Raw genomic sequence first — 20866 nt, 5'->3', positions numbered from 1 at the left:
TAAGGGTGGGTTCTAATAGCTAAAAGGCCTAGACTTTAGTGTGGACTCTGATGGATAGCAAAGAGCTCAGCAGGCCATAAAGTACATGTGAGATCTCCCCAAGGACGAGTAATGGTCTATGGAGGGAAGAGTCTGGGATAACCACTCTGAAGAATTTGGGAGGTGGGTGAGTTCTGCTTCCACTGATAGCAAAATGGTCCCCCGTCATTAACAAAATCCTCTCTCAGCTTTCTGGACGGAATGCAGGTATTTGATTTTATCTCCCCCATGAAGGAAACACCAGTGCTTGATTAGCATTCCTGGTTCTCTTAGTGCACATCGGCCAGCCCAAGGACCTTTATGACCACAACATCTACCCCGTGGTTTGCAATCACCTTCCTGCTTCATTCCATGAGAATGTAATTTCCCTAAGGGAAAGGTCTTAAGTCAAAGCTGAATCCTCAGACCTTAGCATTTCTGAAACAATACTCAAAAAAGCACTTGCTGAACAACAAAGTAACAGAATGAGAAAAGCTAGTATCGAGGCTGGAACTGGGAATACAGTGGATAGAATGCTAGGGGCCCAAAGTTGGTCATCAGCACAAAATTAAAACGGAAATCTGTATCAAAGCATTCATGAGCGTAAGACCACGATTTGATTTTCAGTACTGCAAAAACAGAATACAAAGACAGAAAGGGACATGGGTTGTGAGACCTGAATAAGAGTGAACACACAGGAATACAAAATAAAACAATGTCTAGCCCAGCGTAGGCTCGGGACTTCAGCTAAAGCCATTATCAATGTAATTCAGAAGAGGGTGAGGTCAACGTGGGCCAGAGCAGTTAACCAACTGCTTCAACGACAGGGGCAGGTCTTGAATTCCATCTGCTTAGATAAAAAGACTTCACACTCTACATCTCCTCCTCCACTCTGACCACCCCTAACGCAAGTCTGCTGTCTCCACACCCCCGATCAAGCCAATCAAATGCAACCTTCACACTGCAAGAAGGACCTACTCACCAACTTCTCCCAGCCCTTCTACTAACACACTCTCCTTTCCTTCTGACACCTGAGTCTACATGAACTTCCAACATGAATACTGACAAGCGACGCTCAGTAAAACTCCTGGATTGACTTCAGAGACATGTACCCAAGAAGCAAGTCACTCACCATTCCAGCAATCCAGACGGAAAGAAATGTTCCGGTATATATATTAAAATCAAATATAGTACCAGCTGCCTGGCTCGGTGGGTGGAGGCGCCATCACGAAGCCTGATGACCTCAGTTGGATGGAAAGAGAGAAAACTAACTCCTGAAAATTATAGGCTTACCTCTCACACCTCTCCCCCTCCACTTCTCCATACATACATAAAATAAATAAATGATGCGCTTTTTTTTTTTTTTTTTTTTTTAGTTCAAGTACAAGTAAGGCAAGATGACTCACCTATCTTTAAGCCTGATGACCCGAGTTCAGTCCCCAGGACGCTCGTATTGGAAAAAGAGAACTCCAGCAAGAGAGCCCTGACCTCTACAACACACACAAACTTCTAGTGCAAAGGTCATGTCGACTTTGAAATAGGGACAGAAAAGAAGCAACCATCATGACCACCCACAAGGAAATCATCCAGACTATAGGGACACCTACGACAGACACTTTGTGAAACAATCTCCAAAATATAGCTAACTGGGGGGAAAAAAAAAGTCGGAGAATATAAAACATGATTTGAATGAGGTAAGACAAAATATTGTAAAACACAAACACACACATCGTCAAGAATCCCTCATATGCCTGGGACCTGAAAGTTCCACTTAAGTATTTGCTGACTGGAGACACACATAAAGAAAAGACCTGGAAAACAGACCTGCTTTTCGTGTTGAATATTTCTGTTCTGTTTGCATCCTTAGGAGACTGTATTAATTAACTAGTTGCATTATTAAAATAAATGCCTTTAAGCTACGGGACTTGGATATAGAGAGGAGCCAGGCATTAGCCAGGCGACTAATCCACTCCCAGAGCAACTAGAGTTTTTACACAGAAACACCACGCTCAGAGCCCTTAAATATGAACCGAAAAGTACTGAGCTACAAATGGTTGAACAGCAGTGGGATCCGTGGCACTCTTGATCGAGAGGGCTTTTGCTCCCAAACCACTCCTTGAGCTGGGCTCTGGGGGGTACGTGTCCTCAGTCACGACTGCGGGAGGAACGGAGGAGGAAAGCGCTTCAGGCAGGTGCTAAACCCGCGGTCCAGGCTAGGAAACTTACTTTCTGACTGGCCTCTTTGGCTGTGACCTGTCTCTCCTGTTCAGGCATCGTCCCCACAAACGCCAAGTTCTTCCTGGGATCCATCCCGCAGCCCAAAGGTCACCTGGTCGGGGGAGGGAAAAGCCGACTTTACAAGCCAGGGAGAGGAGGCGCGAAGACGAGCATCTGTGGTTCCCGGGGAACGCTCGGCTGGCTCTGATCTCCCAGCCCCGGCGCTGCGGACTCGGTGCAGCGAGCTCCGCGGTGCGCTGAGGATGGGATGCAGCCGGGACCACAGCCGCGGGGCGCCCGGTCCTGCCTGCGCAGACCCCTGTCCAACCCGCGCCCCGCTCCCGCAGCCGCCACTTCTCAAAGACCGGACTCTGCGTCGGAGGATCAGCTCGCCACCCGCCCGGACCTCCCATTGGGTCCCAAACGGCTGCGAGCTCCGCGGTGGGGGCGGGGCGGGCGGCAGCGAAGGGGCTTCCAGACTGGGGGGGGGGGGGGGGGGCGGGGCGGCTGTCCATCACAGGCCACGCCCCCCGCCCACCACCACAGTGGGGCGGGCCCGTGTGCGCCCCGCCTGTGGGAAGCGGCTATTTGGCAACCCGCAGGAAGACGTGTGGGCAGGAGGGGGCGTGGCTAGAGGCGTACGCTTCCGCAGGAACCAATAGCATAGAAGAACAGCCAAGAGCTTCCGGGCTGCGAGGGGGTGGGGGAGTAAGATGGCGGCGTACGCGGGGAGCTGGTGCTCGTACGCGCTGCTGAGGTGAGGAGCCGGTGGCCTGAGTTCACGGGGCGTCTCCTCCGTGGATGATGTAGTTGGGGCAGCCCAGATAATGTCTGCAGAAGAGCTTTCTTTGCCATGCCTCCGTTTACCGCAGTGGTTTCGCATGCCTCACTGCTGACTGAGCAGCTGTTTCCTTACACCGCTTACTGCTGCTTCTCTGCTTCATAAACCATTTGGTTTATTCTCTGCTTCTTGACCGTCTGGTGATTTATTTTATTTTTCCTGGTTAATGGTTAAATTATGGATATATCGTTTTCGTTCTTAAGTTACATATCGTTTCTTGCGTAAAAATTAGGAAATAGAAATAAACAGGAATGCTAACCACATGGTGATTACTACTGTTGTAATAGTTCTATATTTCAAAATATGTTCCTAACTTATAAAGACCTACCTAAGTTCTTTTAACACCTATGTGTCTTTGTTCAGGTTGAAAATTAGAACTAGCGTAATAGCATTCTGAAGGATAGTAGATACATGCAGTCTTTTATGTTTGGTTGGCTAGGGCTTTTAATTTTTATCTTTTTATAAATTAAGTTTGCATCTCGGTCATAGAACCGTCCCTCCTCTCCTCCCAGTACCACCCTCTCTCCCTCATCCCTCTCCCCTATTCCTCAGAATAGGGTCCCCTTCCCAGACACCCCAGCTCACCTATTCACATGAGGGCTGAGTTCATGTCTTCTTCCCCTGTGGTCTTGTAGGGAAGTCCCATGAGGAAGAAGTGGTCAAAAAGCAGGCAACATAGTCCTTGTCAGAGATATCCCCCACTCCCCTAACTAGTGGGCCCACATGAAGCCTAAGATGCCTGTTGGACTTACCTAATGCACACAGTCTTGGCAAAGTTTGTACTACATCTTGATTTCTGTACTTTAATGTATGAGTGTTCTATCTGCATGTACACCTGCAGGCCAGAAGAGAGCATCAGATCCCAGTATAGATGGTTGTGAGCCACTGTGTGGTTGCTGGGAATTGAACTCAAGACGTCTGGAAGAACATACAGTGCTCCTAACAGCTGAGCCATCTCTCCAGCCCTGTGGTGATTGTTAAAAAATATGAATAGGCTAGTTTGTTGTAGCACATTCTTGTTGTTGTTGTTTTTTTTTTTTTTTCCCTGATAAATGGAATGCTGCCGGCTCTCTACTGTACTCATTATAATAGTAACTTTCTGCATTATAATGGTGATTTGATGAGGAATCCATAACTTTGGGTTACAGTTACCTTTCTTTAAAGCATTTTCTTTAATTATGGGGAAATATTGGCTAGGAATAAAGTGTTTGCCTAGGATGAATGAGATCCTGAATTCAATCACCACTACTAGGGGAAAAAATAATTGGATATTTTGCTCTCAGACTTATAAGCTACAGAAATTCTCTCTGATACTAAGATACTAAGCAAATATGTAAAAGTTAACCTCAGTTTGTAGCTTACTTAATAAATTGACAATGGATTGATTTTTACCATTTATTTATTTCAGATTTTTTTACTCACTATTCTTTCCTGGACTAATTATATGTGGAGTTTTGTGTGTATGTTTGGTCATTGGCCTTTGGATAATCAGACGACATCTACAGAGAAAGAAAAAGTCAGTCTCAGCCAGCAATGGAAAGGATCGAATGGTGGTTTCATTTTTCCATCCATACTGCAATGCGGGCGGTGGAGGAGAGAGAGTTCTGTGGTGTGCTTTGAGAGCCCTGCAGTTAAAGTAGGTATGCATCTTTCTCGGCCAATCCTCTACGCTGCTGCTTGCCTCCTGAGAGCAGACTGACTTTTAGGTTCAGGCAGTGTTGCACAGCTGTCATCCCACCTTCTCTAGAGGCTAAAGTGGGAGGATCAGTTTGATCCCAGGAGCTGCAAGCCAGCCTGGACAACATGAGGGCCACCTCTTAAAGGGGGGAAAGGAAAAAAAAAAAAAAAAAGCTGGCTTTTAAAAAGCAGGTAATACTTGCTGGATGGGAAAGCTCATAGTGCTTTGTGCTGTAAGTTGCCCTTGCTTAAATAAATAACTCTCCACCTGTGCTCACACGGGCAACCCTCACTAAATGTCCACACATGAAGGCAGAAGAAAGATTTGCTGGGGAGAAGAGGATAAGATGTGGGAGCAAGAGATGTAAGCTACCTGCATGTTATACATAGGAGAGGGGCAGGGATAGAGGCGGAGGCAGTAACATAGTGAAAAATAACTTATTTTTTGGTTTTATTGAGGAAGGGTATCTCAGCGTAGCCCTGGCTATCCTAGAACTCACTCTGTAGACCAGGCTGGCTTCAAACTCACAGACACCTGCCTGCCTCTGCCTCCTAAGTGCTGGGATTAAAAGTGGGCACCACTATGCCCAGCTGAAAATAATTTTGTTTTTCGAGACAGGGTCTCTCTGAGTAGCGTTGGCTGTTCTGGACTTGCTTTGTAGACCAGGCTGGCCTCGAACCCAGAGGGATCCACCTGCGTCTGCCTTCCAGCTGCTGGAATTACAGTTGTATGGCCATCATCACCCAGCTGAAAATAAAATTTTTAAAGTGTATAAAAACATAAAATCTTTATATCCAGGTGAAAACGTATTCCCAGATTCCCTTAGAAAAGCCACCCCAAGTGATCTTAAATGCCATTGTTTTTTTCTTAGTTGGCTTGCTTTTCAATTGAGAAAGATTTATAATCTTTATTAAAAAACAGAACAGCTAAGTATATAGTTTGGGGAGCATTCATGCGTGCACATGTGTTTGTGCATGTAGAGGCCCGGGGTGTCTTGCCCAATTGCTTTCCACTTTTTATTGAGGCAGGATCTCTAGCTGAACATGGACGGACATCAGGATTCCTACCAACCTAGCTAGGCGGCTTGCCCAGAGACCCACTTGTCTCTGCCTTCCAGAGTGCTGGACTACACGTGGCTGTCACCTTTATGTGGGCACAGGGGTGCAAACACTCGCACTTGTGTGGCATGTGCTTTATCCACTGAGCCGTCTCCTTGGCCCAAGTCTGTACTTTTAATTTATAGTAGTGATCGGATATTGTTGTGCGTGATGTTACTTATAATGTGCTTAAGAATCTGTTACATTAGAATTAGTTAAGTAGCCGCGGAAGTCTGTCTGAAAATTGGAGTCTCAAAAAGTTATATGTGTATAACTGTACTCAAAAACAAGGGAATTAATTTTTTAATGGTTTTATGTACTAATTTTGATTTTATGTGTATTAGCACCTGCATGTATGAAAGTGCTCCAGATTCACGCACTGCCCAGGGAGCCAGAAGAGGGAGTGGCATCCTCGTGAGCCACTGTGTGGCACTGGGAATTGAACTCAGGTCTTCTGTAAGAGCAGTGAGTACTCTTAGCCACTGAGACATGTCTCCAGAACCAGGAATTAATTTCCTAAAAGTGTGATTAACTAACTGTCTACAGCCAGTTAAGCTTCGTTACGTAGATTTATATATGGGTGGTATTGCAAATAAGGGGGGAAAACACTAAGTAATACTTTAAAATTATGTATCAGGACTGGAAGGGTGGCATGGCAGTTAAGAGTGCTTGCTGCTCTTCCAGAGGACCTGAGGTCAGTTCCCAGTACCCAAATCTAGTGGTTTATAACTGCCTGTAACTCTAGCCCTAAAGGGTCTAACATCTTCTGGCTTCCTGAGGTACCGCTATGCGTGTGACCTACAGTCACACAACCACATACAATACACATGAATAAAAATAAATCTTAAAAAAGAGTTATGATCGTACCTCAAGACAACTTTAGTGAATCTTAGTTTTTGTTTTATTAATATTTTATTACCATTTTATACAACGAACCATGTAAAATAAGGGTCCCACCTGTTTGTTTGTTTGTTTGTTTTCTGTGGTACTAAAGGTTGAACTCAGCAACTTGCGTATGCTGGGCAAGTGCCCTACAGCTAAACTCATTAAAATAAAAATTTTTTACATTTCCTAAAAAATGAAAACCTCTCACTAATATGTCAAATTTCTGTTGGTGTTTGCTTCATTTTAAAACCCATATTCAAAGGAATGGCATGTATTTAGAAGACATGATAGCTTAGTCTTGTCTCGCTAGCTACAACAAAATAGTTCAGACTAGATAGTTTATAAACGAGAAATGTATCGCTCCTAGTTCCAGAGATTGGGAAATCACAATCAAGAGCCAGAGAATGTGACATGCCTTGCGACACGTAGATAACTGCCACGTGCTGTGTCTTCGTGTGGCAGGGTGAACAGACTCCGTTAGTCCTCTCCAAGGGACCACAAAGGATCTGCGAGGATAGCCCAGGGGTAAAGTGAACATTACACACGCAAAGGCCCTGGGGTCAGTATTTAGCAGCAAAAAAATAAGTTTAAGAAGGCACAATTCCTACTAATCCCATTATGAGTTCCTTTTCTTTTAATGCCACTCTCCTAGAAACTAGATTTTAATCGATAAATTTGCAGGTAACAATCAAAATACTTCAGTACTTGGGGGCTGGAGAAATAGCTTAGAGGTTAAGGGCTCTGGCTGTTTTTCCAGAGGTTCTGAGTTTAATTCCCAGCCAGCACAAGGTGGCTCATGACCCTCTATAATGAGATCTGGTACCCTCTTCTGGCTTACAGGCATACATGTACGTAAAACATTGTACATAATAAATAAATCCTAGTATATATAGCACATGGTCTCATTTGAAAGATTAAGAGTAAAAACATCAAGGAAGGATGGAGTCATAGTTTGAATTCAATAAATGAAGAGTGGTAGAAAACACTTTTAGTATAAAAAATGAGCTTACTTGCAAGTATAAGGGAATTGTGACTTTGGGCTTAATTTTAATCTAAGTTAATAACATTTTATTTCAGGTATCCTGAAGCAGTTTATGTTGTGTATACTGGCGACACTGATGTCAGTGGTCAACAGATACTAGAAGGTGCTTTCAGAAGATTTAACATCAAGTTAGTTCACCCAGTGCAGTTTGTTTTCTTAAAGAAACGCTACCTTGTGGAGGATTCTCGATACCCTCACTTCACATTGCTGGGCCAAAGTCTCGGGTCCATTCTTCTTGGCTGGGAAGCTCTGACCCAGCTTGTCCCTGATGTCTACATCGATTCAATGGGCTATGCCTTCACACTGCCTCTGTTCAAGTACGTGGGAGGTTGCCGCGTCGGAACCTATGTTCATTACCCTACCATCAGCACCGACATGCTCTCTGTTGTGAAGAATCAAAACACGGGGTTCAATAACGCAGCTTTCATTAGCAGAAACGCTCTTCTCAGCAAGGCAAAGCTCATCTACTACTATTTATTTGCTTTCATTTACGGCCTTGTTGGTTCTTGCAGTGATGTAGTCATGGTGAATTCCTCATGGACACTAAACCATATCCTCTCCCTGTGGAAAATTGGGCATTGCACTAACATTGTGTATCCACCTTGTGATGTGCAGACATTTCTGGACATCCCCTTACATGAAAAAAAGGGGACCTCGGGGCATTTGCTGATTTCCATTGGCCAGTTCAGGCCTGAAAAGAATCATGCTTTGCAGATCAAAGCCTTTGCCAAATTGCTAAATGAAAAGGCAACTGAGTCACGCCCTTCACTTAAACTTGTCCTTATTGGAGGATGTCGCAACAAAGATGATGAGTTTAGAGTTAACCAGCTGAGAAGACTATCTGAGAATTTGGGAGTTCAAGAAGCTGTGGAATTTAAAATAAACATTTCATTTGATGAATTGAAGAACTACTTGTCTGAAGCAACAATTGGTCTGCATACCATGTGGAATGAACATTTTGGGATTGGTGAGTTTTTGTTTTGGTTTTTTTTTTTTTTTTAACAAGTTGTTGGATACCTCAAGATATACATAAGATCCTTATCTTTATTACTTTGCTATTGATGTAACAAATGCCATGAGCAAGGCAACGTATAAAAGAAAGTTGGGAGCTCATTGTTTTGGAGAGATAGACTCCACAGTAGCAGCGCGAAGGCATGGTGGCTGAAAACATCCTGATCTGTAAGTTGGAGTCAGAGAGAGGAGCACAGAGAATGGTGTGAGGCTTTTGACCCGTCAAGGCCCACCCCCAGTGACACACCTCTTCCAACAAGGCCACATCTCCTAATCCTTCCCAAAGAGTTCCACCAACTGGGAACCACGTATCCAAATATATGGATTCTTGGGGAGCATTCTCCTTCAGCACACTGCTTGATAAAGTGGTATTGTCTGGGAGCCTCTACTTAAGGCTGCAAGTCACTCTGATCCTTTAGTGCCTATGTGCTCAGTCTGTCAGTTCTGTTCCTCTAGAAACTGTGCCTAATAGATGACACAGGCAACTAACTACAAGTATGGTGAAGATCTCTGGGGAAAGGTGTGAAAGCAAGAGGGGCCTCAGTAGAGAGCTGAGAAGGTGAGCAAGCGGAAAAGAGGGGACTGCAGAAAATGGTTGTGAGTGTGCTTTGGAAACATGGATTGGTGTTTAGTGAGAAAAGGGGCAGCTGGACCCCAGCTACACACTGGGGAAAGCAGCATGGCAAGAGAACAGAAAGCAAAGGTGAAACTGTGGTAGGCTGAGCTCTGAGTTACAAGAGAGCACCATTGCCTGGTCTATTTATGCAAGGGCGTGAAAGAGGAGCCCAGCTAGGAAAGGCTGGGTAGTGATTTATACCTTCATGTAGGCAGTAACCACACTTACCATCCCAGCCTGCTGTTGAACATGGACATTGAGGCAGCTGTGTGCTGCTCAGCAGTGTACGTTAGTTCTCTGAGGTTGTTCACACTTTTATCTGCTGGTGTTATTGGACCTCCTACAACTTCACTTTCGGTGCTTTCTTTACTCTACCTCTCTGATGTAGAGGTAGAGTAGAGATGTTGTCTAGTCTTCTACTTGGAGTATTGTACTCATTTTTTTTCTCCTGTGAGATGGGGTCTCACTTAGCCTGGCCTGGGGCTCACTGTGTCACTGTGATGACCTTGAACTCTTGCTCTTCCTCCATCTACCTCCCACTGGCTAGAATTGTAGGTGTGCACCATCATACGTAGCTTCTATGTGGTGCTAGGGTTCAAAGCCAGGTTTTCATGCATGCTAGGCAAATACCCTACCCGCTGAACCACACCGTCAGCCCCAGTGTGTTGACTTAATAGAACATTTCTGTAGACTTCCATTTATTTATCTGTCTTAATCAAGAATGAAGCAGCGTTATTATGACACTTTGAAGACTAAAACGCTTAAAAGTATGGGTGACCCACTGGGTAGACTGATCACTGTGCAAACATGAGGACCTAGGCCAAATCCCCAGCACCCATGTAAAAGGCAGGCATGGCAGATACCTGTGACCCCACACTGGTGGGAGTGGTGGAGAGCCTAAGGCAGCGGTTCTTAGCCTGCCCAGTGCTGCAGCCCTTCCATACAGTTCCTTATGTTATGGTGACCCAACCATAAGTTATTTTTGTTGCTACTCTGTCACTGTTATTTTGCTATGTTATAAATCATAATGTAAAAAGCTGTGTTTTCTGGTGGTCTTAGACCCCTGTGAAAAGGTCGTTAGACCACTAAAGGGGTTGTGCCCACAGGTTGAGAAGGACCGGTCTACTGGCTCTTTAGCTCACTGGCCAGCCAGTCCAGACTCCAAATCAGAGAGTGTCTCCACAGTGAATGGAGAGCAGTAGAGAAACTGAAGTCAGCTTCTGGCTTCCACAGGCACATTCACAGGCAGGCACACATGCAAGACCCTTAAAGCTGTTGTATTTTCTATCATGTTAAATAAGCAAATTTTCAGATGCACAAATCCTTAATCAAATGTTTCATGGTCTCAGAATTTTTGAAGGCTTATGTTCTTCAAAAGTTTAAAAGTCTGTATGGTTTTTATTGTCTTCTTTCACAGGAGTTGTCGAGTGTATGGCTGCTGGCACAATCATCCTTGCACACAATTCAGGAGGCCCAAAGCTTGACATTGTCATTCCTCATGAAGGACAAATAACTGGATTCCTGGCTGAAAGTGAAGAAGGCTATGCTGAAACCATGGCTCATATTCTTTCTCTGTCTGCAGAAAAGAGACTTCAAATCAGAAGAAATGCTAGAGCGTCTGTAAGCAGATTTTCTGACCAGGAGTTTGAAGTAGCATTCCTGTCTTCTGTGGAGATGTTACTTACATAATGCCAAATCTGTACACATTCTGGATAGGTTCCACAGCATGAAGCTGGAGGTGGAGATAGTGGAAGAGCATGTTCTTGCTGTTTGCAAGGACCTGAGTTCCATCTCCAGAACCAAAAAGTAAGGGAAATGCTTCATTTGGAATCACTTTCACGTGTAAATATTTCCTAAATTCATTCTTTATTATGATAAAGGCAATCTGAGCAATATGTATATAGACAAGATAGTACTTAACAAAATGGCTAAACTATCTCTATGGAAAAAGTAATCTCATGTAGGTTTTTTGTTTTTTGTGTTTTGTTGTTGTTTTTTTGTTTTTGTTTTTGTTTTTTGTTTTTTTTTTTTCCACTTTTTCAAGACAGGGTTTCTCTGTGTAGCCCTGGCTTCTGGCTTTCCTAGAACTCTGTAGACCAGGCTAGCCTTGAACTCATAGAGATCCGCCTGCCTCTGCCTCCCGAGTCCTGGGACTAAAGGCGTGCACCACCACCACCCAGCTTCATGTAGCCTAATGTACAGATTTTACATTAATATTTGGTCTCAAAATCTGAATAGTATAGATCTCAAAGAAAATTACCAATCAGTTTTTATATACTCATGTATCTCTTAATTTTTTAATCTTTCTGTATTTTAATCCTTGAGTGCCCCTGCCTCCACTTTCCAGAATGCTACGATTGTAGGATTGCACCAACAAGTCCAGTGTGTACAGTGCTGGGTATGGAGCCCAAGGCCTCACACAGCCTGGACAAGCGCTCTACCAACTGAGCCGTATCCTGAGCCCCAAATCCTCGTTTCAAATCACTTTAGTTTAGAAAGCATAGAAGAAAGCTTCCTGGGTTTTTATTTGTCTTATGATCCTGGAGATACAACGTAGAGCCTCAGAGATTAAGCAAGAGCAGGGACATTCAAATTCCGAGTACCACAGAATACACAGAACCAACCTCACCCAAAGACTGAAAGGGAAGCGCTGAAAGAAACAGGTAGCAGGTAGTCAGCTGGCCCTTTAAAATGTATTCTTATGTTTTTGGGTTAAATTCTGTTGGAGAGGTAGATTTAAGGTTAGAGATTGAATCTTGAGCCATGCTCATGGTACATGAATGTTCTAACCACTAAGCCACTTCAACCCAACCCCAGGAACCCTGGGAAACAACAGCATGATAACCCTTTTAGATATAGCTAATAATTTACTTAAAGGGAACAGAAGCTTCAAACAGGCGTCTCTACTCCTATACCCAAAGCATCCGTCGAGAGATGAGATGGACTGATTTCTTCGTGGGTGTGTTCAGATATATTGAAGTCAAAACACAAGCAACAGTCTTTCCCATAAGTTGTTTGTGTGGAAATTGGGTTTTATTTAGTGCCCACCACAGTCCATTTGTATGGGTTTCGTATCCTTTACCAACCTCACTGAAGGCTGAAAGGCAGCCTCCATTCATTGGAAAGAATGTCAAGCTAAGTTGCTTTTCTGAAACTGACCGTGTTGTATCATACTGCCCACACAGTGTGAAAGATCGTGAGGTAGAATTCTGGGAGAAATGCCGTGGTAGTTAGCATACTGGGCTGAACCTCACTTCACAGTTACAATATCTGACCTGTTAACACTAAAACTGTGCCTTAATTCTTTTGATTCTTGGGTGTTTCATCTGAAGTCAATCTGTTAATACCTTCTAATTGTAAATGTAAAGTATATGAAGCTACCTGAAGATTATAAACATTGCTTTAGGTAGAAGTAACAACCAAGATACAGTGATCTGGTAGGGAAATGGGAAGAGGTATGTGTGGGGTGGGGAGACTTTTAGGGAAGGAAGTAAATAAAGGATGGAGGTTGGTAAGATGAAAACAATATCTGAAAAGCCACCGAAGTTATTGTATTAACTGTTTACAAAAAATCAACAATAACAAAAATAATACATGTAAATCTGTGTATAAATGTTCATGTGTAGTTTTAATGAACTTTTCTCATCTGGGCTGATAATACTCGTATGAGATATAGATGAGAATTCTAACATCAGACATGAGAAGCCTCTTTTGAGTTGTTGGCTTTGGCTGTCCAAGTGACCCCTAAACCATACAACCCTTTTGTCCTTGGCTAACCCTAGAAGTGGAAAGTAAGTCCCAGTTGGTGAAGACACCATGTACTTTAGAAATAGGCCAAAAGACCCCGGAGCTCGAACTGACCCAGAAATCGTGCACACACACAGACTTGTTGCTCCCTTAGGACTAACTCATACAATGAGAAGGTGCCACACAAACTTCCAAAGGAGGGCCCAACCAACAGTCCTACCCAGCTATGCTACCTATGAGCCACACCAACAACCAGTATGGCAAGATAAGCTTAAAGTACTGGCATGTACACTTGACAGTAGACAACAGCTTTTTTTTCCTATTAATATTTATTTTAAATGCTCTATCTGCATATACACCTGCATGCCAGAAGAGGGCATCAGAGCCCAGTATGGGAATTGAACTTAGGACCTCTGGAAGAGCAGGCAGTACTCTTAACCACTGAGCCATCTCTCCAACCACCACCACCACCCCATTTTTTCCAACATCTCTTAAATTGGACTTAAGACCCACTCAACTAGAAGGAGAGCATGGTACTGGAAACCTAGCTAAGTACTCAGTGCTAGTGAACGGCCACTATTTTACTAAAGCAGCATAATTGCTAACAACAACCTCTAAACATTTGTCTAGACCCTTATTAAGGTATACAGTTCAAGTGTGGCCTGCAAACTAATGCTAACTTACTCGTTCTCCAAGGATCCAAGGATCCTAGACCTCTGGAGATCTCACTATGAGTGAGGCAGGTACGGTCTCTAACACACAATATAAAGGTCAGAATGTATTCCTCTGTTGGCTGTTTACCAAGTAATTTAACACTCTAAAAACAATTTCCAAAACTTTGTTTTGATTTTGTTTTTTTACAAAACTAACAACCAGTAGTAAAGGTTTTCTGAATTCTCACATCATAGATGTGTATACAACTAAGCAGTTTCTTAGTTTCTTAGCTAGTAGCCGGGAATCAGTATACATTTTACTCAGCCTCCGTTCTGAAAGTGTGGGGCTGAGGATGTAACTCTGTAAGTAGCTGGCTGTAATAGGGGTGAGGCACAGTGGGGCAACAAGTGATTTTGTGTGTACACAGAGGACTGGAAAGATAGTATTTGCCATTCTCTACAGACACAGTTCCTTTTAATTAATTGAATTTCCATACAATTTGTCTGACATTTGTGTTAGGGCACATTACTCCTTGCTGTCTCCTCTAGCTCGTTGCTTGGTTTTGGTTTTGGTTGTTTTGTTTTGATTCCCAGTTACACTGGGTTGTTGGTTCACTACACTAGGAAAGCAGCAACACATAATCCCTGGTGTGATACACCAACAGAGCTTGTGTTGGAGACAATTCAGTTTGCAAAAGTTGCGGAGGCTGAAGATGGATGGAACCTTACACATTCTCTATTTTATTTTCAACTTTACAGACCAAAAAAAATTTTTTTAAAGAACTATGTAGATTTCTTCATTGTTACAAAGCTGTTTAATGACAGAATCAGGATTATGGCCTGGTGTTCTGCTGACAGCCCACTCTGTTATTTTATGGCCAGTCTTTGAGGTAAGAGTTGGCTATAGCCCATACGGCCTACCCATCCACAAATAAAAGGACTAAAGATTATAGAAACAGAAATGAACAACATAAATAGAGGATATGGTAAAGAAACAATTCTCAATTTCTTAAAAACACTTTTACACTAGCTTTTCAACATTATTTTTATGAATCAAAATCATAAAATATTATTTATATGTATATTCTTTTCCAGTGTTCCTAACAAAGTATTACAGATGTTTATTTTTTTTACTAGATTTCAGGTACTATGCACAATGTCAAGGCTTACTGTTTCCAGGAAAATTCTGGGTGGCTGCTGAGTCCTCTACAGTTGTGATTTTTTCCCCGGTGGTCCAAGCATTGTGTTTTGAGCCCACAGCAGTGGGAATTCACATTCCTATTCACAGTGACACTGCAACTGTGACGTGTATGTTACATAGTCTTTCTATGATATATTTATATCTAATTGTGATGTAGAGCTACTGATAGAAAAATCCACTCTCTCTAAGTCTGACCAGTGATTTCTTTAGTTCAATTAAAATAGTCACATTATTTTTCCACTTTTTCTCCCTCCTACCTCTGGAATTTATGGTCTCTTTTGCTTTAATAATTATTGCTAAATATGTATGCAAATAAATATATAAATGCACCCTGCTGGGTCTGTTTGGTGTTACTTGTATGTTTCTGTTTTTTTGTTTTGCTTTGTTTTTGAGTGTATTTGTTTTTAGGGATAAACACTTGGTATGGATAACCAATTAGGGGGCTCATCCCTGGGGAGAACTAATTCTCTCAGCAATCATTAATTCCCTGTAGCTGTTCATCTAGAGCTTGAGCCATGTAAGATTTCCCTATCCTTGAGTTCTTTATATATTCTGGATATTAGCCCTCACATATAGGGTTGGTGAAGATCCTTTCCCAGTCTGTCATTTTGTTCTGACAACAGTGTCCTTTGCTTTACAGAAGCTTTTCAGTTTCATGAGGTCCCATATATTGATTGTTGATCTTAGAGCCTGTGTTTTTGGTGTTCTTTTCAGGAAGTTGTCTCCTGTGCCAATGAGTTCAAGGCTTTCCCCAACTTTTTCTTCTAGCAGGTTTAGTGTGTCTGGTTTTATGTTGAGGTCTTTGATCCACTTGGACTTTAGTTTTGTGCAGGATGATAAGTATGGATCTATTTGCATTTTTCTACATGTAGCTGTCCAGTTAGACCATTTGTTGAAGATGCTATCTTTTTTCCATTGTATGGTTTTGGACTCTTTGTCAAAAATCAGGTGTCCCTAAGTGTGTGGATCTTTTTTTCTGGATCTTCAATTCTATTCTATTGATCCACCAGTCAGTTTCTCTGCCAGTACTATGCAGTTTTTACTACTGTTGTTCTGTAGTACAGCTTGAGATCAGGGATGGATATACCTCCAAAAGATCTTTTATGTAATCCAATTAAAAAATGGGGTACAGAGCCAAACAGAAAATTCTCAATAGAGGGATATCAAATGGCAGAGAAACACTTAAAAAAAATGCTCAACATCCTTAGCTATTAGGGAAATACAAATCAAAACAACCCTGAGATTTCACCTTATACCCATCAGAATGGCTAAGATCAAAAACTCAAGTGACAACACATGCTAGAGAGAATGTAGAGAAAGGGGAACCCTCCTCCATTGCTGGTGGGAATGTAAACTTGTACAACCACTTTGGAAACCAATCTGGCGCTTTCTCAGACAATTAGGAATAGCACTCCCTCAAGATCCAGCTGTACCACTCCTAGGCATATATCTAAAAGATGCTCAAAAATACGAGGACATTTGCTCAACCATGTTCATAGCAGCTTTATCTGTAATAGCCAGAAGCTAGAAACAACCCAGATGTCTCTCAGTTGAGGAATGGATACAAAAATTGAGGTACATTTACACAATGGAATACTACCCTTACCCAGCAATTAAAAACAAGGAAATCTTGAAATTTGCAGGCAAATGGTGGGAACTAGAGAAGATCATCCTGAGTGAGGTATCCCAGAAGCAGAAAGACATACATGGTATATACTCACTTATAAGTAGATATTAGACATATAATATAGGATAATCATACTAAAATCTGTACACCTAAAGAAGCTAAGCAAGAAGGAGAACCCTGGGTAAGATGCTCAATCCTCATTCAAAAAGGCAAATGGGATGGACATCGGAAGAGGGAGAAAACAGAACAGGACAGGAGCCTACCACAGAGATACTCTGAAAGACTCTACCTTGCAGGGGGTATCAAAGCAGAGACTGAGACTCAGCCAAACTTTAGGCAGAGTGCAGGAAATCTTATGGAAAGAAGGGGGAGATAGAAAGACCTGGAGGGGACAGGAGCTCCAAAAGGAGAGAGAGAAAAAAATCTGGGCCCAGGGGTCTTCTGAGACTGAACTCCAACCAAGTACCATTCATGGAGATAACCTAGTACTCCTGTACAGATGTAGCCCATGGCAGCTCAGTGTCCAAGTGGGTTCCCTAGTAATGGGAACAGGGACTGCCTCTGACATGAACTGACTGGCCTGCTCTTTGATCACCTCCCCCTGAGGTGGGTGCAGTCTTACCAGGCCACAGAGGAAGACAAGGCAGCCACTCATGATGAGACCTGATAGACTAGGACCAGATGGAAGTGGAGGAGGACCTCCCCTATCAGTGAACTCGGGGAGGGGCATGGGTGGAGAAGTAGGAATGAGGGTGGGATTAGGAGTGGATGGGGGACTGGGATATAAAGTGAATAAACTGTAATTAATAAAAAATAAATAAATGTTTAAAAATGCCCCACCCACGTTGACACGGCAACTGGTGTGGTCTTTGTTGAGGGCTCTGGTTGAGGTTTTGTGGGTGCAGATTCCCTGTACTATCTAGCAGATACGCATGTTGCAGCAGACTACCTCTGGCTCTTAGACTCCTGCCCCTCTCTTCCGCAGTGTTCACTGAGCTGAGGTGGAAGGGTTGTGTTGTAGGTGTATAAACTGGCACCAGGCACCCCACAGACAGTTATCTCTGCATTTTGACCATATGTAGCTTTCTGTAATGGTCTTCATCTGCTGCAAAAAGAAGCCTCTTTGATCAGAGATGAAAGCTGCACTTATCTATGACTATAATATGGATAAATATTTAGAATGGAGTTAGGAATTACATTTGTTTGTAAAAGTGGCAATAACATATTGTTCGTGACCTCCCTGGCCAGGCATGATTTCCCTTCTGTTGAGTGGGCCTTAGGTTCAGTTTGGCAGCTATTTGTTAACACCAATATATAAGTGCCACTGCTGTACGTTTTGCGACAGCTCATGCTTTTGATTGTGGTTTATAGGCATCACAGCTGAGCAGAACTAATTGATTTCTATCCTTAGGCAGCTTGCAAAGCACCTTCTAGTATTATAAAATCTAGTGCTCAGGAAGGACGCCTTCCAGTCAGATCAGCTCAAATCTTGCAAATCTTGTGTCCAAAAGTATGATGCCTCCATTAATAGGGACTTAACCTTCAACTTGTGGGAGGCAACAGGGGCAACAGCAACAGCCTATATTGTTTGGGTAGCCCTTTGGTCTCTCCTGACCAACAACTCAAAAGGATGTTTTTGATGCCCGGCACTGGGGATTTTATTAGATAGCCTATGGCTCTTAGGGGAGAGGAGAATGTCATGAATCCTCTGGAAGAACAAATCCCCTTAGCAATTGAACCATCTTTCTGGCCCTTTATAGACTTTTTAAGCAGGTTACATAGAACTCTATCTCACATACTTGAATTTGCTGTTGTGGATCTCTTACCTCTGAGCTATGCTGCCAGCCCCCTATGCCCTATTTTAATAATTTCCAGGGTATTTTGCAGGGTCATCATATAAGCAAAATTATAGTAAGTACCAGTGTTATTATTAGTGCTTTCACATATGTGTTTAATTATGTGAAAGTATCCTTGACTCCAAAGCCTTGAGATGAATGGATGAATGGATGTGTCAGTGAACACAACAGAAAAGTTATTTCGGTTATGTAACTATGATAGGAACTTCTGAAACTTTCTAGAAGAAAATTGGTCTCTGCAATTTACCTCCCTTCTCCCATTGTTTTTCCTCTAATCCACACTCACCCCAAAGTCTAAGATCACCCCATCTTTTGGAGAACAACAGTTCCACTATTCTCTCGCTCTTTGTTTCCTTGGACTCTATGTAAATGTTACAAGGCACTTAGAAGGGAAGTGGAGGGTTGATAGAATTTTACTACCGTTTGAGCAAGGACCAGTGAAATAGCTGCCATACATAGCCAAAGCTGTTTTTTTTCTTCCTAATACATTTTATTCTAAACACAAACATGAAAGATATGAACAGATAGTTTCAGTTTAATAGAAGCATTAAAGCTAAGAACAGAATTTGTCAGAGTTGTCCCTCAAGAGCATAATCAGGACAGAATGTATAAAACCAATAAGATGGTGGACTTTTCCCAGCAATAAGAAACAGATCTTCCACACTTGCCCATTTTGACTAGCGTTTGGTGAATCTGTTTGGTCTTAGCCATACAGATCAGACAGCTCAAGGAAGCTTCCAGACTTTCACTGGAACTTCTGGGCCAGCAAGTCTAACCTTTCTTTCTCTCGTGGCTTTTCAGCATTCTTAGAGGAGCAGAGAACTTCGTCCCTTTCTTCTGTGGAAGTTGCAAGTTTTTCCAGGGATTCTATTATTTCACTTCTCAATTCATCTTCCGATTCTTCAAATTTTCTGAAATAATAAGTAGTCAAAATGAGTGTTTCAATATAAAAGCACTAATAGAAAAACTATTTTCATTTTTCATTGCCTGCTTCTATCTGAGCATTATGCAAATTGGATTTTCATCAGATAGCAAACCATTCTATCAGTTTGGCTGGGGGATGGGGGTGTGTGTGAGTGAGTGTGCGCAGATGTAGTTGTCTATATACATGCAGAGGCCAGAGGAGGACATAGGGTGTCCTGCTGTATCACTCCACATTCTTCCTTCAAGACAGTATCTCTCATTCCGCTTGGAACTAGGCTCCAACTAAACCAACAATCCTGCTGTATCACGGCACTGGTTACACGCACACAACGTCATGTCTGTTTTAGGCAGGTGCTGGGCTCCCAACTCGGGTCCTCATGCTTACACCTATGTAGAAAAAGAAATGTTTACTGTGTAGCACTTTTCCACTGGGCTGGAGATGCGGCTCAGTTGATAGAATGTTGTCTAGCATGTATGAAGCCTTAGGTTTGACACACAGCCATCACTCTAATCCTAACACACAGGAGGTGAGGACAGAAGATTCAGAGGTTCAAGATCATCTTTGACTATATAGCATGTTTGACTATATAGCATGTCTGGGATACCTGAGTCTCTGCCACAAAAACAAAGACCACTGTTCAGCTAGGGGCAGCCTCACCCCACTTGTGTGTATTTCCTGACTATGGCACAAGGTCATGTGAACCAGTCATAGTGGCACAGGCCTTTAATCCCAGCACTCAGAAGACTGAGACAGATCGAGTACAAGGCCAGTCCTGTCTACAGAGCAAGTTCCAGGAAAGCCAGGGCTACACAGAGAAACCCTGTCTAGAAAAACAAGAACAAAAGAGGCCATGTGGAGTGACTGTACTTACGTACTGTACTTATGTAGGTTTACATAAGGACACACTACGAGGTTCACACAGAGATGAAATCACCTAGCCATGAATTTCCAAGAGCTAGTCCTATTATTAAGCAGTGTGTGGTCTAATTAGCCAAAGGAGAAGCCAGATGAAGACAGAGACATGATGAGCCTCGGTGGTAATTCATGGTAACAGATGAACTTGGAGAAAATGTTTCCCCATTCCTAGGAATGCCAGGCAGTGTAGGTCATCATAAAATGGACTGAGAAAGCAATGGGAGACGATAGAGGTGACAAGGGACAATAAGCTTGTGCACAGTCTCAGGGAGTCCAGCCCTGGGAGAGGTTTGAGCATGTTTAGATGCTTGAGAGGAAGCAGGTACAGATGAGAATCCTTTATCCAAAACACCGCTGGTCCTACACACCTCAGATAAGTTCTAAACCTGTAAAATTACAGGGTTTGGGAAGTGATGAGGTCATGAGAGCTCTGCTCTCATGAACAGGACATAGCTTTTAGGAAAGGAGCCTGGTGGAATGTTTTTCCATTGCACTCAGTGAGGCCACAGCTAAATAATGTCTTTGAACCCAGGACTT

The 20866-nt window shown here is 42.9% G+C and overlaps 3 protein-coding genes across 7 annotated transcripts in view; 1 reads left to right on the top strand and 2 right to left on the bottom strand.

Moving 5' to 3' along the window:
- The window catches only part of Atp7b (ATPase copper transporting beta), a 65166-nt gene extending 62472 nt beyond the window's left edge, over nt 1-2694 (bottom strand). Inside the window, exon 1 of one of the 4 annotated variants that reach the window (XM_055593384.1) lies at nt 2245-2694. In XM_055593384.1, the coding sequence (XP_055449359.1) occupies nt 2245-2328 (84 nt within the window). In that variant the 5' untranslated portion in view covers nt 2329-2694. Of the gene's footprint in view, nt 1-1150; nt 1220-1424; nt 1502-2244 lie in introns of those variants that run through there. The other 3 variants (XM_055593383.1, XM_055593386.1, XM_055593385.1) reach the window with 3 other exon arrangements.
- Nucleotides 2695-2745: 51 nt separating this feature from the next.
- On the top strand, nt 2746-15335 carry Alg11 (ALG11 alpha-1,2-mannosyltransferase). 2 transcript variants are annotated; one of them, XR_008718559.1, is made up of 5 exons: nt 2746-2992; nt 4485-4712; nt 7814-8745; nt 10823-11211; nt 14943-15335. XR_008718559.1 is itself a non-coding variant. In XM_055593417.1 (4 exons), exons 1-4 carry the CDS (start codon nt 2949-2951, stop codon nt 11092-11094), a joined length of 1476 nt encoding a protein of 491 aa, XP_055449392.1. In that variant the 5' UTR covers nt 2746-2948; the 3' UTR covers nt 11095-15335. The 2 variants fall into 2 exon arrangements, 1 of the variants encoding a protein (XP_055449392.1); XM_055593417.1 differs by having other exon boundaries at nt 10823-15335.
- A 3637-nt stretch (nt 15336-18972) lies between these two features.
- The window catches only part of Nek5 (NIMA related kinase 5), a 40631-nt gene continuing 38737 nt past the window's right edge, over nt 18973-20866 (bottom strand). The window contains exon 20 of the mRNA XM_055593455.1: nt 18973-19400. Within this exon, the coding sequence (XP_055449430.1) occupies nt 19235-19400 (166 nt within the window). The 3' untranslated portion in view covers nt 18973-19234. The remainder of the gene's footprint in view (nt 19401-20866) is intronic.

This window comes from Psammomys obesus, unplaced genomic scaffold (assembly GCF_907164565.1).
Source record: "Psammomys obesus unplaced genomic scaffold, mPsaObe1.curated_primary_1811, whole genome shotgun sequence".
Taxonomy (NCBI): Eukaryota; Metazoa; Chordata; class Mammalia; order Rodentia; family Muridae; genus Psammomys; species Psammomys obesus.
This window is presented reverse-complemented; position numbering and strand designations above follow the sequence as displayed.

Bases quoted from the DNA above. Each gene is read 5' to 3' on its own strand.
- Alg11 (XM_055593417.1), top strand. From the start codon at position 2,949: ATGGCGGCGTACGCGGGGAGCTGGTGCTCGTACGCGCTGCTGAG. The intron at 2,993-4,484 runs GTGAGGAGCCGG...TATTTATTTCAG, and splicing joins TGCTCGTACGCGCTGCTGAG to ATTTTTTTACTCACTATTCT. The intron at 8,746-10,822 runs GTGAGTTTTTGT...CTTCTTTCACAG, and splicing joins GAATGAACATTTTGGGATTG to GAGTTGTCGAGTGTATGGCT.